At 57.5% G+C, this 17,187-nt stretch overlaps 5 protein-coding genes across 5 annotated transcripts; 3 read left to right on the forward strand and 2 right to left on the reverse strand.

The window, feature by feature from the left end:
- Positions 1 to 473: 473 nt before the first annotated feature.
- P884DRAFT_296467 (uncharacterized protein) lies at positions 474 to 5,830 on the forward strand (the record flags this gene model as incomplete). The annotated part of the gene is made up of 3 exons (XM_069444413.1): positions 474 to 935; positions 989 to 5,636; positions 5,703 to 5,830. 3 exons carry the CDS (start codon positions 474 to 476, stop codon positions 5,828 to 5,830), a joined length of 5,238 nt encoding a protein of 1,745 aa, XP_069300920.1.
- Positions 5,831 to 6,981: 1,151 nt separating this feature from the next.
- P884DRAFT_254521 (uncharacterized protein) lies at positions 6,982 to 8,041 on the forward strand. Its single transcript, XM_069440895.1, has one exon. The coding sequence runs from the start codon at positions 7,279 to 7,281 to the stop codon at positions 8,029 to 8,031; it is 753 nt and encodes a 250-aa protein (XP_069300921.1). The 5' UTR covers positions 6,982 to 7,278; the 3' UTR covers positions 8,032 to 8,041.
- Positions 8,042 to 8,300: 259 nt separating this feature from the next.
- On the reverse strand, positions 8,301 to 9,477 carry P884DRAFT_191852 (autophagocytosis associated protein; the record flags this gene model as incomplete). Its single annotated transcript, XM_069437623.1, has 3 exons — positions 8,301 to 8,354; positions 8,422 to 8,890; positions 8,975 to 9,477. 3 exons carry the CDS (start codon positions 9,475 to 9,477, stop codon positions 8,301 to 8,303), a joined length of 1,026 nt encoding a protein of 341 aa, XP_069300922.1.
- Positions 9,478 to 10,152: 675 nt separating this feature from the next.
- On the forward strand, positions 10,153 to 13,884 carry P884DRAFT_235842 (ANTH domain-containing protein). The gene is made up of 4 exons (XM_069439968.1): positions 10,153 to 10,407; positions 10,525 to 11,147; positions 11,206 to 13,616; positions 13,709 to 13,884. The coding sequence occupies exons 1-4, from the start codon at positions 10,376 to 10,378 to the stop codon at positions 13,793 to 13,795; spliced, it is 3,153 nt and encodes a 1,050-aa protein (XP_069300923.1). The 5' UTR covers positions 10,153 to 10,375; the 3' UTR covers positions 13,796 to 13,884.
- A 1,923-nt stretch (positions 13,885 to 15,807) lies between these two features.
- P884DRAFT_296471 (mating-type protein MAT alpha 1-domain-containing protein) lies at positions 15,808 to 16,564 on the reverse strand (the record flags this gene model as incomplete). Its single annotated transcript, XM_069444414.1, has 2 exons — positions 15,808 to 15,818; positions 15,871 to 16,564. 2 exons carry the CDS (start codon positions 16,562 to 16,564, stop codon positions 15,808 to 15,810), a joined length of 705 nt encoding a protein of 234 aa, XP_069300924.1.
- Between the last annotated feature and the right edge of the window lie 623 nt (positions 16,565 to 17,187).

A 17,187-nucleotide genomic window follows, 5' to 3' on the forward strand; every position in this document is an offset into this window, starting at 1 on the left:
TCGCTGGATCCGGCGCGTCAGCTCAGCTTCAATCGCACAGCGCACACACACACACACACACACACCCCGACTTTCCCCCGTGCCTGCGATTACGAGAACGTCAACAAAAGCACCGCCCGAGGGGTCGCGTCTTCTGGGCCCCCTATCAAGGCACAACGACTTCTCTGCCAAACCGACGCCGCGTCTTCGCTCTCTTGTTTTGTGTTTTCTTTCGTTCGCTATTACGCCCATATCCAGTACTTGTAATATTGGTTGCTCCTTTGCGACACTTGTCTTGTTCTTATTGACGACACAACAGCTACTCTCCTTTTTTGTTTCCTTTTTCCTTTATTGTTCTTTGCGACACAGTCTCGCGTCTCCCCACATGTTGGATCTCGCGTGGTGAAGGGATCTTGCATTCCGCATCCCAGGGGACTTCTGGCCTTGGCAGCACTGACCTCGACTGCCCTGCCTGTTTGGCGACCTCGCCACCGATGGCGACCTCTCTTCCTTCCCACGAGGCCGTCGTGGCCTCGGCTGCCGGCGATACCTTCGACCCCTTCGTGGGCAGCCCTTCGGGCCCTGCTCATTTGCGACACTCCAACTTCGATACCAACCTCTTCGCCCTGGCCCCCGGGTCTTCGGCCGAGCAGGTCAAACGAGCGATCCAGGCGCATTTGCGGGATACCGAGCGGCGGATGGAGGAGGCGGGGAAGTTAGGAACCGCGTTAGTCCAGCAGCAGAAGCAGCTCACCGAGAAACTGCGCGAAGTCGAGCAGCTTCAGTCCGAGGCCGAACTCAGCCCGGAACTTCGGCAACGGCTGGTTGAGATCGAAAAAGATTACAACGAGGTGGCCCGGGAAAGTGCTCGCGCCCTGCTTCCTAAGCAGAGGGTTCCCAGTAACGAGTCCCAAGGCTCACCCTTCTCCCCGGATGGCAGCAAAGGTGTCGCCAGGGTAGGTCTTTCTCGCCTTTTTTTCCCGGAACGCCGTCTGATGCGTGGTATTAGCGCTCCGTTAGTCCCTCTAAGTTCGAGACTCTCGCTGCGGCCTCGCCGACAAAGTTCGGCGTTCAAAACCGGAAGGTCCGCAACCAGCCCGCGAGCAGGATCCACGATATCGAATTCGCGGCCGAGATAAGCACGTCCCTGATCGCACAGGTCCGAAATCTGCAGGCCCTTCTCTCGGAGAGGGAGGAAGAACTCAAGGAGGTCAAGGCGGAAAGGTCACAGTTGGAGATTGAAGTCGAAGGGTTCCAGCAACGCCTGAAGAGTCTGGACGAGAGCGAGAGCCGGTACAAGGACGAGAATTGGAACCTCGAAACGCAGATTCACGAGCTCATCGCGGCGCAGAAGGAGGCGGCGGAGCGCGAAAAGAAGCTCACGCAAATCGTCAATGTCATCCAGGCCGAGAGAAACGCCGCCCAGAGGGAACTGGAAGAGGTCAGGGAAAGCCTCGCCAAGCAAGACGAGAAACATTCCGCCGAGATCAAGAACCTCGAAATCGAGCTTGGCACCAGCCGCCGTGCTGCCGTGCTCTATGAATCCGAGCGCTCCGCCCTGCAGCGGAAGGTGGAGGAGCTTACCGGCCAGAACCAGGAGTTGGCCAAGGCCTTCTCGGCTCTTCAGCGTGGACGGGCGTTGGAGCGCGAGGCTCCCGCCGGGGGCAGCGAGGAGGATTCCAACTCGGCGCCTGACCACAACACTCCGGAGCACTCACCTCCTCCGTCGCCCATGAAGCCCACTCCCCGGCATTCTGCGCTGGAATCTGAGACGCTCAAGACATCGCTCAGCCACGCTCAGCGTACCATCCAGACCCTCCGGACTAACATCCACCGTGAAAAGACGGAGAAGCTGGAGTTGAAGCGCATGCTCCAGGATGCCAGGGACGAAATTGAGAAGCTGAGGAGCGACCCCAACCCTGCTCCCAGGAGGATCCGCAAGGCCGAGCTGCGCGAGGCCAAGAAACCCGTCTTCAAGTTGACCCAACTGGGTGTCCCACGATCCAGCAGGACCGAGGTGGTTGAAGACCCAGAGTGGGAGGACCAGTCCGAGATCCCGTCGCCGCGCCCGCTCTCACACCGCGATTCAACCACCCGTCTCTCTGGAACCGACGCCGCTCCTCCCGAGTCTAGCAGCGACCACTTCGAGACGGCTAACGAGACAAGCGACGCTGCCTTTGAGACTGCTCACGAGCGCGGGACCGAAACGGAGGACTTCCAGACTGGCGTCGAGGACATGTCGGACGATGATGCGCCGACGGAGACAGAGGCCGGGCCATCCCGGGGTGCGAATTCGATCAAGCGTCCTCCACCCCTGCCCCCGCATCACTCCAGCAACCATTATTCGTTCGACAGCACCGCCTCTACGTCTAGTGAGGATGAGGACTATCCGTCATTCAACTCTGACCTCAGGACGCCAACGTCTGGCCCCAAGATGCGGATGCGTATGAGCCGCAGTTCTCTGTCCCGTCGCTCGCGACAGTTCAGCGAGGAACGCGCGGTGCCGGGCAGTCCTCCGAGCATTCCTGCTGACAACGCCTCGGTCACTCCAGGCGGGCAGAGCTTGTACGCAGAGCTCAACGGGTTGGACAATAGCGATGATGACTCGTGCGCGGGAGCTGCTACGCCTAGCCGGAGGAGTGTTCGCTCCGCTACGCCTGCCACTCCCCGCAGCATGATTCGCGGGCGCGCTTCTCCGCCACCCGAGGTTCCAGCACTGCCCAAGATTATGGTCGACAGCGGCATGATGACCGAGCCGGTAGACATCCGGCCAATGCTCACGATGTTCGATCGTGAAGGGGACAATGATCATGAGCGGCCAATGTCGATGGAGTCTGTGATCAGAGGTCGCCAGCTGCCTGCGTCGACCCAGTGGTTGGGAGAGGAATGCAGGGATGGAGAGCTGTCGAGACCCCAGTCCTCCGTCTCGTACAGTGACGCGAGTGTGCAGCACGAATGGGATATGCACAGAAAGCTGGGTCAGTTCCCCTCGCCTCCGCCGACCCTTGTCCTCTCGTCCATCGAGTCGCAGGACATCGAGCCGCACTCAGAACCGGAAACGCGGCCAAGCACGCCACTCTTGAGCGTCACGGCGATCCTATCTGAACAGACTGAGCCTGTGGTAGAGCTAGTGGAGCCGCCGACCCTGTCGATCGCGTCCGTGGTTTCCGAGCATGTCGAGCCAGTGGTTGAACCAGAGCCACCTCTGCCGAAGCTGAGCGTGCCGGTCATTCTTGCTCAGGCTATCGAGCCGGTGTCCGAACCCGAGCCGGCTTTACCGGAGCCACCGACGCTTACCATGCCCGCTATCCTCTCTCAAGATGTTGAGCCGGTGCCGGAACCTGAAACCCCCCGTCCGGAGCCTCCGACGCTCAGTGTGCCTGTGATCGTTTCTCAGTCCATCGAGCCTGTGGCTGAACCCGAGCCACTCATTCCGGAACCGCAGACGCTGAGTGTTCCCGCCGTTATCTCTCAAGACATCGAACCCATTCCCCCCTCGCCAGTCGCGCTCTCTTTCTCGGCTCTGCATACCACGGAAGTCCAGCCTGTTGCTGGGCCCGAGACTCCTCGTCCCTCGCCCATCACCCTCACCTGCACGACTATCCGTTCGGAAGAGGTCGAGCCAATAGAGCTTCCCGCGCCGATCGTCGAGGAGCGCTCGGAACCCAAGGCGGTTGTTCCTCCTCTGCCCGTGCCTCTATCGTTCTCCTCGATTGCATCGACGCACATCGAGCCTCAGGAAGAGGTGCCCGCGTCCCCGATCAAGCTGTCGGTGTCACCTATCGCGACGGAAGAAGTCGAGCCTTTCCAGGAGCCAGAGACGCCTGCACCTTCTCTTACTCTTGCTTCCATCCAGACGTTGGATGTTGCCCCGTGTGAACCGCCAGCGCCTCCTCTGAAGATGTCAGGCGTTCAGTCCTGGGATATCGAGCCAGTGGATGTACCGGATGCCGCCCTGCCAGCCCTGTCTCTCTCGGAGATTCACGTTCAGTCCATCGAACCCATCCAGACCGAGGAGCCCAAGGTCGCTCAAGTGTTGGGCTTCGCAGGCATCCAATCGCTGCACATTGAACCTATCGAGCCACGCAGCCCCAAGCGGAACGCATTCATTCTCCCTCGTGACGCCGACAGCGAAGCCGCTCCAGCAAACGTGACGGCAACAGCTGATCAAGGCGCTCAGACAACTCTGACATCTGATGCTATCGATGACATGATAAGGGAGAGGCTGCAGCCACCTGCGATCGCCAGCTTAGAGCGATCCCAATCGCTGGGCAGCATGGGCACGCCATCTACGGTAAGGATCCACCGGCCTCGTCAAGAAAGCTTGGACAACCCTGTGCGATCCAGAGGCATAATGGCCGAGTCCAGCACCGACGCGCTCGACAGACCCCTTGTTCGGCGGCCTGGCAGTTCGGGCAGTGGTATGGCCTCCATCAACGAGGTCCCGCCGCTCCCGGCGAACCACAAGGAGGCTATCGAGGCGGCGAGGAGCGGTTCTTCGCATGGTGGCCAAGGCACGATTGGCAGCATGGGTCCTCCACTGTTCCCAGCTTCTTCGTTGAAACCGCAAAACCAATCTCTCAGACCCCGTACTCCCACTGGCTCGAAGCGACCCATGTCGCCAGTCTCCGTGGCCTCCGGTCGCGGGACGCCAACCCCTCGCGCTGCGGGCGGCAAGCCGGGAGTCGGAACTGCCGATGTTCACGACGTGCAGTCGCTTTCACGGGCGACGCTTCGCAGCCGGAAGTCCTCCATCTCGTCGTTTACATCCGAGGTTGATACTCGGTTCAACATGCACGGCGTGGCCGGCCTCGATCCACAGGGATTCGGGCCAAATACCGACCCTCGCATGATCCAGGCAATCACGCAGACCATGATCGGCGAGTATCTATGGAAATACACGCGAAAGGCCGGTCGTGGAGAGATGTCAGAGAACAGGCACCGCAGATACTTCTGGGTTCACCCGTACACGCGTACTCTCTACTGGAGTGACCGTGACCCTTCGACCGCTGGGCGTTCCGAGTTGCGAGCCAAGAGCGTCCAGATCGAGGCGGTTCGGGTTGTCGCTGATGACAACCCGATGCCGCCAGGTCTGCACAGGAAGAGCTTGATCATCGTGTCGCCTGGTAGGAGCATAAAGTTCACCTGCACTACCGGCCAGCGGCACGAGACGTGGTTCAACGCGCTGTCATACCTGCTTCTCCGGACAGCCAGTGAGGGCCAGTCGGATGCCGAGGAGATTGCCGGCAACATCGCCAGGGAGGACGTCGACGAATTCAACCCGTCGATCGGAAGACGCCAAGCAAATGGCAGCCGAGCGGCGCCTTCGCTGTCGTCGCACAACTCCCGGTCGGCGCGGGAATCTCCCCCCATGGACATCTCCGTGAGCGTACCTACGTTGACACCCTCGCGCTCCAAGGCCTCGCAGGGCCGCCAGTCCCATGGTACTCTCAGCAGGATCAGTGGGTATTGGAAGGACAACAAGATCTCGGGGACCTTTGGCAGCATCAGGAGCCGGAGTGTTCAGGGGCGTCACACTGCCCTGGGCATCTACGAAACTAGCGACCTCCAAGACAGCGCCGAAGATGTCCGGGAGATGATCGTGAGGCAGGATCGTGAGGCTGATAAGCTCGAGAATGTGCGCGCATGTTGCGATGGTGAGTAGACTTTTTCCAAAGATAAAAGCCATGCGCCGGAGATATTAACCGTCTTTTTCTTTTCAGGCAAGCACGATGTCGGCACGCTCACTAATAGTGCGAAGAAGAGCCGCCACTCGGTTGGAGGGTTCCGGTCACCTACACCTGGCGCTACGACGCCAACACCAGCCGGAACTGTCAAGTCCCGGACATGAATGCATCCTTCGAGTTCGATCCTTCGGTTTCCTTGGAATATCAACCCCTGAACGCCTCTGTTAGATGGCCAGCGTATCATTTTTCTTTCTCGTCGATCGCTACAAGAACCATTTTCTATATTGCACTTGGGGTTTCTGTGATGCATAATACACCGGCCATGCATACAGGGCGACACGAGGTTCACGATTCGCTCTTCTAATCCTCTCCTCTTCTGTGCCACCACCCGACTCCCCGAGACCAAAGCTTTACATCGGCCGTCCACTAATCAGCGCGCGTACTACCAATGCGCTCGCTCAACTTCAAAGAGGCGCCGATCACTCCCCCTCCCTTCGGTTATCCTTGACCAACATTTGGAGCATGTTTTCTCTTGTTTTGGCGGTCGGGGCGTTGGGGTCTCCTTGGTTGAGTTTTCTGCGCAACCTGTTCTTCCAAGGCGTTTTTGGCGGATCGGAAAGTTTCCCCTACGGTAATTCCGTTGCCAGTTCTTGGTGGTTCAAGAAACATCGTCCGTCTAGGTTGCCTGGTACGCAAGCCGGCGAGCAAATGGGCACGCAGCCACAGCTCAGTTATTTGGGTCCGTGGCGAAAGCGTGCCCCATTCGCTGTCAGATTGTCCTCGAAACCGGAAAAATGGCAGAGAGGGGAGAGTGAACTAATGTTGAAGAGGTTGTTTTGTAATCGTGGACAGTATGTGAGATAGCGTTGATGACTGAATGAGAAAACTAAATTGGAAATCTGGGGCTTGGACGATGAGACACTCCTGGGTACACTCATATGGACTTGTCCCTATCCGTAGTTGTTTGGATGTTGGGATAACTATAATCCGCAGACCTCGAACAATCTCTTAGTCAGCATCTCATTGAAGCCTTCTGGGACGGCTCGATAGGGCGCTTGGACCAATGACATAACGTTAAGCCTCTGCGCGCTCAGCGCGACAACAAGTAAATCCGTACTTTATACTTTCAGGATAGTTAATCTATGATTGCTTATTTTCGCCACTTTCCGCTTTCTGGAAAACCGAAAACCTCAATTTCCTCAACAACATGGCGGATACAGAGACGAAGCCTGGTGACGAGCAATCAGCGCCGATCGCCCCGGTCGCAATCTTCAAGAAGCGCGGCGCAAAGGGCAAGGCCAACATCCGAAAACGACCTGCCACGCCGCCACCAGCCGCCGACAGCGACGATTCTGATTTCTCCTCCTCAGAAGACGAGACCGGCCAAAGAATCAAGCGCAGGAAACGGAATCATGGCGCAGTAGCTGCCTCTTCAAAAGACGCCTCCGCCACCGGAAAGGACAGCGACGACCTCACCGCGACCGTCTTTGAAGCCGACCGGAACCGGGCCCTCGATACCGGCAAGCACGAAGCAACGAAGCAGAGCAACTGGTACGATGAAGATGCCAACGATGACCTCTCGGCGCGCAACCTCCTCGGAACGACCCGCGCGATGAAGAGCAGCAGCAACAAGAACAACAAGAACAACGCCACGTCTTCGGAGCAGCAGCCGGACGGCACCTACAAAGGCCTGGCCAACCAGACCAGCTACATCCAGCGCAACCCCAACGCGCCGCAGCGGACGGTGGGGCCGGTCAAGGCCCCGACCAACATCCGGACCATCACCATCACCGACATGGCGCCGGACGTGTGCAAGGACTACAAGACGACGGGCTTCTGCGGCTTCGGCGACAGCTGCAAGTTCCTCCACGCCCGCGAGGACTACGCGTACGGGTGGCAGCTCGACAAGGAGTGGGAGAACGTCACCAAGGGCAAGAAGGTCCTCGGCGGGACGATCGTGGCCAGCGCGGACCGCAAGATCGCCGGCGGCAGCAAAGGCGGCGGCGGCGGCAAAGGTGGAGAAGAAGACGACGATGCGGATCTGGCGGAGGCGGCCATGCTGGACAACATACCCTTCGCGTGCATCATCTGCCGGGGCCCGTACAAGTCGCCCGTGGTGACGCGGTGCGGGCACTACTTCTGCGAGGGGTGCGCGCTCAGGCGGTACCGGCGGGATCCGAGCTGCGCGGCGTGCGGGGCGGGCACGAACGGGGTGTTCAACGCGGCCAAGAAGCTGCAGAAACTACTGGACAAGAAGAGGGAGCGGGCGGCGAAGAGGAGGCAGGAGGCGATAGAGGCCGGGGAAGAAGTCAGCGAGGAGGAGGAAGAGGCGGTGGGAGGGAACGAAGACGGAGGCGGGGATTGAGAGCAGTCGAGATGCATGCATGTCTTGTTATTATCAAGATGACTTCAATCTGTGAATGAATTCCCGGCGTCTTGTTCCGCGCCTGTTCCGCGCCTGTCATTGTATCCTCTTGCCTACTACTGTGCGCCTAGGACTCCCGTTTGCCCTCTGGTCCCAACTATCATCAAGTCGTAGAATGAGCCAAGCTAAAATCAGACAACACCCCCCCCCCTTCCCGTGTCAACCCAACGCAAAAGACATCATCGGAAAAAAAAAAAAAAAAAAGACAATCAGACTCCCATTGTGAAGTCGTGTTCGATCCCGGGTGTCACGCTAGCAATGAACTGGTATTCCGTGTAAGCCGCATCTCCTGCTGGAGGTGAAGAGTGGCCAAGGGGCCGAGAGACGTACCTTCAAGAACACGACCAGGTATTGGTCTACCCGGATGGCAACTTCCTGATCAGCAATGTCGTGCTGTACCTCCTCCCACTCATCGTTATTGTCGCTGGAGGCATCGGCACCGCCGACGTTCAGGTTGGCGATCTCACTCTCCAACCCCTCCAACCCCTGGTTGCTGCCAGCGGCTAGACCCGCCTTTTGCCTCTCCCTCCGCAGCTTGAGCGCCGCGTCAGCCCGGTCGAGGAGGGTCTTCATGACGGAAGCGTGTTTGCACGGGTGTATGCTCGCCATCTTCACGCTGTTCGCAAAGAATGGAAAGTCCTCCAGGGTCACCGTCTTGTCCTTGTAGTCCCCCACAATATCCTCCATCATGAGGTGCGGAGGCAGCGGCTCGCCGTTGGGCTGGTAGCCAGACATGTACATCCGCGGGGTCTTGTACCACGGAGAGTAGACGATGTACAACGAGTATGTCCGCCGTCCGCTGAAAGGGGAAAAAAGAAAAAACCGAAATGAGTCAGTACGGTATGCGCGCGCATCGTTAGCGGCTCGACGACGGTTCGCTCACCTGCTCTTGCCGTCCCCGTCGGCATCCCGGATGATGGCCTCGTCGTCCTCTTCATCCTCCATATCTGGAATATCGTCTTCGTCGATGACCTCCCGGTCGCCGATATTGCCGGAATCATCTACCGTCCGTACTTCCCGCACCTTGAGCGGCTGGGAGCTGGTCAGGCCGCCGGTCCGCAGCCAGCCATCATCGTCGCTGTTCTTGCCTCCCTCCACCACGGCCTCCTCATGTCCCGCATCGCCGGCAAAGTCGTCGTTGAGGCGGCGGTGGCAGGGGACGTGGCGTGTTACCAGGTATTGCTTCCCCGGCGGAAGATGGCTGATGCGCTTGCTGGGGGTCTCGGCATCGGCCCACGACCAGGAGGGGAACTTGAAGACCAGATAATCGCCCGCGGCGAGAAACTCCTCGGGAGTGATCTCGCCTGTCTTACGGAAGGTCGAGGTATGGCTCGCCGGCGTATACCTGTCTCGCAGGCTGTTGACTGTTGAGTAAAGGATGTTCATGGTTGCAGATGGGTTGGTGTTCGTGAGATGGCGAGAGTGCGTTGGCTGAGGCGCGGGGGTGGGGTTGTTATTGGGCCTTTTAGAATGATCGACAAGGGCTCTTTCTTCCGAGAGGTACCTGTCAGGGTCGGACTGTTTTCTTGGCCGGAAGCTATGGGAGCGTTCTATCCGTAAATGTTGGACGAACTCAAAAAGTATCGAGGCAGAGCATGCCAGGAAGCGGAGATTTAAGGGCTGGCTAGCCGAAGAGCGGATTCAGGTGATTGAGTCTACGCCTCGTGACAAGCTCAGTTGATGGTAGCCTTGCAATGACGAGCCTCATCTGCCAAGGATGAACAAGTACCACACAGTAATCCGTAGTTATGTACGGATTACGGATAACTACACAGTAGTACGGATAGCGGGCGGGCTTGGCAGGGTTGGCGGGGCTGGGGCTCATGCCCCCCCGCTTGAATAATTCATGGCAGCTGACCGCCCCACGACGGCCCGTCGAGCATCTCCTGTGTCACATATGATTGGCTGCTTGATTTCAACATTCAAGGCAAGTCGCCGCGCAACTTCCAAGCCTGGCTGACGACGATAAGGAGGCGAGCTCCAGATCCGCTGCTCATTTCAGGTACCTCTACGGATTAATAGCACCCAATTTTTTCCCTCCCTTTGTTGAGCACGTCGACTTCCCCGACGTCACTCCTAACTACCCGCTCTCGGCCGAACAGCTTCTACTCCCACGATCCACCGCGCGGGGTTTCGGATGCGCGGAATCTGTCGCCCCTGACACCTGCACTTCGTTCTCTTATGATCCGAGTTGCCCAGTGCCGTTTTGCGGTTTCGTTCTTCCCGAACCTCTCTGATTCGCGCATCCACCGACCAACGCGGCGGCACTCTATAGGTGCCCAGCATGGCTACCATCCGCAGCCTTGACCACACTAAGTCCGTTTGCGCTTGCTTCCGCTTCCGCTTCCGCTTCCGCTTCCGCTCGGACTCCATGAGTCGTCAGCGCGCATCCAAACCTTCGAGCATTGCAGACTGACCCGGCATGCCGCGCAGGTCCGAGGCCGAGCTGGCCATCAACATCAAGAAAGCGACAAGCCCCGATGAGACTGCCCCGAAGCGCAAACATGTCCGCAGCTGTATCGTCTACACTTGGGATCACAAGTCGTCCCAGTCTTTCTGGGCCGGCCTCAAGGTCCAACCCATCCTGGCCGACGAGGTCCAGACATTCAAGGCCCTGATTACGGTCCACAAGGTTCTCCAAGAGGGTCACCCGGTAACTCTGAGAGAGGCAATGGCAAACAGGGGGTGGATCGACAGTCTGAACCGCGGAATGGCCGGCGAGGGCATGCGTGGCTACGGCCCCTTGATCAGGGAATACGTCCATTACCTGCTCGCCAAGTTGTCGTTCCACAAGCAACATCCCGAGTTCAACGGCACCTTCGAGTACGAGGAGTACATTAGCCTCAAGGCGATCAATGACCCCAATGAGGGTTACGAGACCATCACGGACCTCATGACCCTGCAGGACAAGATCGACCAGTTCCAGAAGCTGATATTCTCGCACTTCCGCAACGTCGGTAACAACGAGTGCAGGATTTCTGCTCTCGTTCCTCTCGTCACCGAGAGCTACGGCATCTACAAGTTCATTACCAGCATGCTCAGGGCAATGCACTCAAGTAAATCTCCTTATCGCAGGATTGAAGAGGAATCATTCTTCCAACTGACGCTGCCTAGCTACGGGTGACAACGAGGCCTTGGAACCCCTCCGACAAAGATATGATGCACAACACTACCGCCTCGTCAAGTTCTACTACGAGTGCTCCAATCTCCGCTATCTCACGAGCCTCATCACCATTCCAAAGCTGCCGCAAGACCCGCCCAACCTGCTCGCAGAAGACGACAATGCGCCTGCGCTTCCTGCACGCCCGAAGAAGGAGATTGAGAAGCAACCAACGCCCCCGCCACCACCGAAGAATGAGGAGCCGGACGAGATCAATGAGTTCTGGAAAAATGAGCTGGATAGGCAGAACCGGGAATTCGAGGAGCAGCAGCGTGTGTTGGAAGCACAGCAACAAGCGGCGCTTCTCGCGCAGCAGCAGGCCCAACTGCAGGCGCAGCGCGAATTTGAGGAGCAACAACGGCGGCTGTTGGAGCAGCAACAGCGTGAGCAGGAAGCGTTGAGGGCTCAACAAGCGCAATGGCAGACACAAGGTCGGCTTGCCGAGCTCGAGCAAGAGAACCTTAATGCGCGGGCACAGTATGAGCGCGATCAACTGATGCTGCAGCAGTACGACCAACGCGTCAAGGCTTTAGAAGGAGAGCTGCAGCAGATTCAGAACAACTATGGGCAGCAAATTAGCAGTAAGGATGACCAGATCCGAGCACTGCAGGAGCAAGTCAACACGTGGAGAACCAAGTACGAGGCCTTGGCGAAGCTGTACTCCCAACTCCGCCATGAGCATCTTGACCTGCTCCAGAAGTTCAAGTCGGTACAGCTCAAGGCTGCCTCCGCTCAGGAGGCGATTGACCGACGGGAGAAGCTGGAGCGCGAGATCAAGACGAAGAACCTAGAGCTCGCCGACATGATCCGGGAACGCGATCGCGCCCTTCACGAGAAGGATAGGCTGGCTGGCGCCAACAAGGACGAAGTGGAAAAGCTGAAGCGAGAGCTCCGGATGGCCCTGGACCGCGCAGACAATCTGGAGAGGAGCAAAGGCAGCGAGCTCTCCACCATGCTCTCTAAGTACAACCGCGAGGTGGCGGATCTGGAGGAGGCGCTGCGCAACAAGTCGCGCGCTTTGGAGGAGGCCCAGGCCAAGCTGCGGGAGGGCAACTCTGATCTGGAGGCCCTTCTTCGCGAGAAGGAGGAGGAGCTCGAGGTCTACAAAGCCGGCATGGACCAGACGCTGCTCGAGCTCAACGAGCTGAAGAACAACCAGGGCACATCAGACCAGGCTCTCGATAGTCAACTGGATGTCTTGATCCTCGCCCAGATGGAAAAGATCAATGAGATCATCGACTCGGTGCTCCAGTCAGGGGTACAGCGCGTCGACGACGCCATGTACGAGCTTGACTCGACCATGCAAGCTGGCAACCAGAACGCGTCACCTTCTTACGTCTTGTCGCAGATCGAGAAGGCGGCCGCTAGCGCTACCGAGTTTGCGACGTCATTCAACAACTTCATCGCCGACGGGCCCAACGGCAGCCATGCGGAGCTGATCAAGAATGTCAATGTGTTCTCCGGTGCCATCGCGGACGTCTGCAGTAACGCGAAGGGTCTGACGCGCCTGGCCACCGACGAGAGCAAGAGCGATCTCCTGATCAGCGGCGCCCGTCAGTCGGCCCACGCCACCGTCATGTTCTTCCGTAGCTTGCTCAGCTTCCGCCTGGAGGGCATGGATCCGATGCAAAAGACGGACGTTGTTATCAACGGCAACCACGAAGTTCAAATGAATTTACAGAAGCTCAACAAGGTTGTCGAAGGCTTCGCGCCCGGCTTCGGCAAGCTTGCCAGCAAGGGCGATCTGGGCGACATCGTCGACCAAGAGCTCAGCAGGGCGGCCGACGCCGTTCAGGCAGCGGTTGAGCGCCTGAACAAGTTGAAGACGAAGCCCCGGGACGGTTATACTACTTACGAACTCCGGGTCCACGACTCGATACTGGACGCTGCCATGGCAATCACCACGGCCATCGCGCAGCTCATCAAGGCGGCCACCGTTACGCAACAGGAGATTGTTCAGGCAGGGCGGGGCTCCTCCTCGCGCACCGCGTTCTACAAGAAGAACAACCGGTGGACGGAGGGCCTCATTTCGGCGGCCAAGGCGGTCGCGTCGTCGACCAACACGCTCATCGAGACGGCCGATGGCGTGCTCTCGAACCGCAACAGCCCGGAACAGCTGATCGTGGCATCCAACGACGTAGCGGCGTCGACGGCCCAGCTAGTGGCGGCCAGCCGCGTCAAGGCCGGCTTCATGAGCAAGAGCCAAGAGAACCTGGAGCAAGCCAGCAAGGCAGTCGGCGCGGCCTGCCGCGCCCTTGTCCGCCAGGTCCAGGAAATGATCAAGGACCGCCACGCGGGAGAGGAGAAGATCGACTACTCCAAGCTGGGTGCGCACGAGTTCAAAGTGCGCGAGATGGAGCAGCAGGTAAGTTCATGTCGCCCCCAGATCCTTCCTCTTGTCGTTCACCGTAGAAGCAATCCGCACCGAGCAGCCGCTGACTCCCTTTCGCTATCTAGGTCGAAATTCTGCAACTCGAGAACGCCCTGTCTGCTGCGCGCCAGCGGCTCGGAGAAATGCGCAAGATTTCGTATCGCGAAGAGTAAGGAGCTGGGATGTAGACGGATGGTGGAAGTTGAGCGTCGTCGTGGGTATGGTTGGCGGCAGTCATTCTCCCTTTTTTTTTTTTTTTTTTCGCCTTCGCCGTATGTAGTTTGTGAGTAATACCTTGGAAACTCTTCTTGGGCGCGCTGTCTGTGGAATCGTCTTCGTGTCGTCAAAACTCAATCCTCAATGTCGAGACTGGGGTATCTTGGCTTCTGCGAGCCTCAGGTGCGGCCGAGGTTGTCCTTTTTTAAAGTCCGACTCTCGTGCCATCCGCGATCGCGCCGCATCGGTTGCGGGACCGTCCCTGCTACCCGGTACCTCTTCCCCCATCCCCACTCCATCTCTTGATTGCACACGGGTCTCATGTTTCTGATAAGAATCCATCTCCCCCTGGTGAAGCAGAGGACGTCTCTGGATGCACTGCGCGGCATTGCGTGTTCATCGCCACCCTTTCCCATCTAGAAACCTCGTAAATCTCAACTGGAAAAGAAATTGACCGTGCCTTTCGTCGGCGGGTGATAACGACGAGGATACCTACCTAGGCTGCTACATAGTGTGTAATCCGTAGATATGAGAGAAGGCAAGGAGGGAAGTGACCTAAGACACCGTGTCGTTCGCTATTCCACAACCCCCCTCCCACAGTGCCTGGACTGGCCAAACCTGGCCACCTCGCCCCACATTGCACCCGCCCAAGGTGTTTGCTCACCCTTCTAAATTTCGCCAGCTGGACAGCCAGCCTCCCCAAAAAGAGCAAACACTCAGCCCTAAGGCAGTTAGACTTGGTCCCCTCAATCCGACTAACGTATGCATGTATGTATGTACCCCTCCACCGCTCTGACTCCTCCAATCTGGGAAGAGATCAATTGCAAACACGACCAAAAGGCCAGCATTCGATCGCCCATCGCCCTGCCAAGCCACCCTCAAGCGAGTAAGTGCATTCATACACACATGCATACGGATACACGTGCGCTCCCAAGAACCTGCCGTAATGCCCATGCAAATGGATGCGATGCGATGCGATGCGATGCGGTGCGATGCGATGTAATGCACATGACGGGACACAAGGCCTGCGGCGGAGCTTGGAACCGGGGTCCCACCGGGCTTGGCTCATCGCAGAAAGGGGGAAAGGACGAACCAGGGGCGACCGCGCGAAGCGAAACTCTCGCTCGCCAACGTCCGCCTTTTGCAACTCACCCCACTTCAACCCACCCCCACCGCGCCTGCGGCTGATTCCCGGATTGGTTGCAGATCGGCAGCGCAGTAGCGTTAACCCACTAGCAGGCTGAACCCTGGCGAGCGAAGGGTGGGGCCCTTGCTTAAATCGACGACAGGTCGCTCTGTCCCTACGGGCTGATACGGCTTTGCTCCCTTGCAGAGAGGGATGTGCGAATTTCGTCCTGTCACTTTTCACTGTGTGTCCTGTACTTTGTGTGTTTTTGGAACAAGTGGGAGTGGGAGGATTTGGAAGCTAGATGCATGGCGAAAGAGAGAACAAAAGGAAGAGGGGAATTTGCCTGGCGAGGGGTGCAGGGAATGTGGTGGGTTACAGTTCGCGGCTTCTCTAAGTCGAGTTGAGTTGCCGCTTTGGACCTTCTCTTGTTCTTTTCGTCTTTGTCCTCGCATCTTTGCACTCCTCGACCGAGTGACTGACTGTACGATCATGTCGAAGCAATCCCGTTCCTTGCAAGGCACATAAATGGTGGCGCAACTTTTCCGCGCTCCGCTCTCCCAGAAAGCGCCTTGGCCCGAGTGAAGCGAGCACGCGCTCCCACAAAAGCACACGGATTAGAGAGCCGGTGCCGCCGCCGGAAAATCTGGCCAATAGCATGGCGATTTCGTGTTCCTTTATGTCTCCTTTTCCTTGACAAAAAGTTGTGGCAACAGAGATGCCCGCACAGCCCCGCCATCTGCGCTCCAGTTTTGTAGGATAGATCGTTTTCTTAGCGGCGTTCGTGGCCGCGCTCGCAGATCTGACCACGGTCGCACCTGTCGCTGGCTGGAGAGAGCTGTCTCAATTGAAGTCTGTAAAATTTTGGTCAGCATCGGAATCTCTCGAGGATATCTGATTCCTTACCGGTCGTGCCATTGCCCATGCCCATGCCCATGCCCATGCCCATGCTCATGCTCGTGCTCATCATCAGACGCTCCTTTCCAAAGTTGGCTTGGTTGCCGATGCCCACGTTGCCCTCGCCTTGGAAGATTCTGTCCAGCATTGCGTCAAGCTCCGGGTCATCGCTCTGGGCCATGGGGAACGGTTCGGTGGCGGGGAAGCCTGCGCTCTCGGGGAACTGGTGCACGGTGACGCCTTGCGTGATCAGCGGGTGGGCCGCGGGGACCTGGAAGAGCGCCGACATGGCAAGATGCGGATGGTTCTTTGCGAACTGGCGGAAGCCCTCCATGGTGTCGGTCGATCTTGCCGCGGCGCCCGACTGCGTGTTGTTGATGCAGATGATGTCGTTGGTCAAGCCGGACAGCTTCGCAATGATCGGGAGCGGGTTGGATACCGGCAGGCCGTCGTTGAGGCAGTTCATGAAGAGCCCGAGCCCGTTGGTCGGCTGAAGGTAGCTCTGCACCTCTCGAGCCGCTGCCCGCTCAATCTTGTGTGTGCCGTCTTCGTCCTGCACGAGTTCCCAGCCAAGGGTCGCCAGGTAGCTCTCCCGGACGACGATTCCCATGTGCTTGATGGCAAATTGGAGCCATTCTTGCAGTGTTACGTCCTCGTCGGATAGAAACTCGCGGATCGAAGAGGACACGACGAATTTGAACATCACGTACCTCGTAAGGGACCAGCCCGTTTCTGAAAGTGTCGCCTATAGCAGTGGGTAGATATTTTCCAAGAGATCCATAACAGTCACATCCTGCGAGACCCAGAATAATATCATGATTTAGGTAACTTCCATCTTGACTATACCAACGGAGCAGTTTAGAAGCATGATGATAAGTTACTACTCCAGAGGAATATTCTCAGAGATTAACCAAGGTGGTCATAGATATTATACTAAATGAAGCCTGCTGTTGATAATTATGTCTTCACTTTAAATAGTAGTTCTGCTTAATGCAAATCAGGCTTGTCTTAAATACTTAATGAAAATGAACCCACTAATTAGTGATTAGGGCTCATTAGGTTGGCAATTGGTAACTCATACGACCACTTTAACACCAAGGGCTCGTTTACGACGGCAATCTAATACAGCCTTGATGATTCCAGACATGTTGGACAAAACATTGAGCAGCTTTAGTATGAAATGGGTTTGCCAAAATCAAATATCGTCCTTCAGCATAAATCCATAAGCAGTTTTGCGCCCCTGCTCTTTTTTCTCGGTGTCGCTTATCACTCAATACCCACTCAGCCTACTAGTTGACATCTCATGGTAGGCCAACGACCCGAGAA

This window comes from Thermothelomyces heterothallicus, assembly GCF_042370625.1.
Source record: "Thermothelomyces heterothallicus CBS 202.75 unplaced genomic scaffold P884_scaffold_2, whole genome shotgun sequence".
In the NCBI taxonomy this organism is placed as follows: domain Eukaryota; kingdom Fungi; phylum Ascomycota; class Sordariomycetes; order Sordariales; family Chaetomiaceae; genus Thermothelomyces; species Thermothelomyces heterothallicus.

Bases quoted from the DNA above. Each gene is read 5' to 3' on its own strand.
- P884DRAFT_235842 (XM_069439968.1), top strand. From the start codon at position 10,376: ATGGCTACCATCCGCAGCCTTGACCACACTAA. The intron at 11,148-11,205 runs GTAAATCTCCTT...GACGCTGCCTAG, and splicing joins GCTCAGGGCAATGCACTCAA to CTACGGGTGACAACGAGGCC. The intron at 13,617-13,708 runs GTAAGTTCATGT...TTCGCTATCTAG, and splicing joins TGCGCGAGATGGAGCAGCAG to GTCGAAATTCTGCAACTCGA.
- P884DRAFT_254521 (XM_069440895.1), top strand. From the start codon at position 7,279: ATGAAGAGCAGCAGCAACAAGAACAACAAGAACAACGCCACGTCTTCG.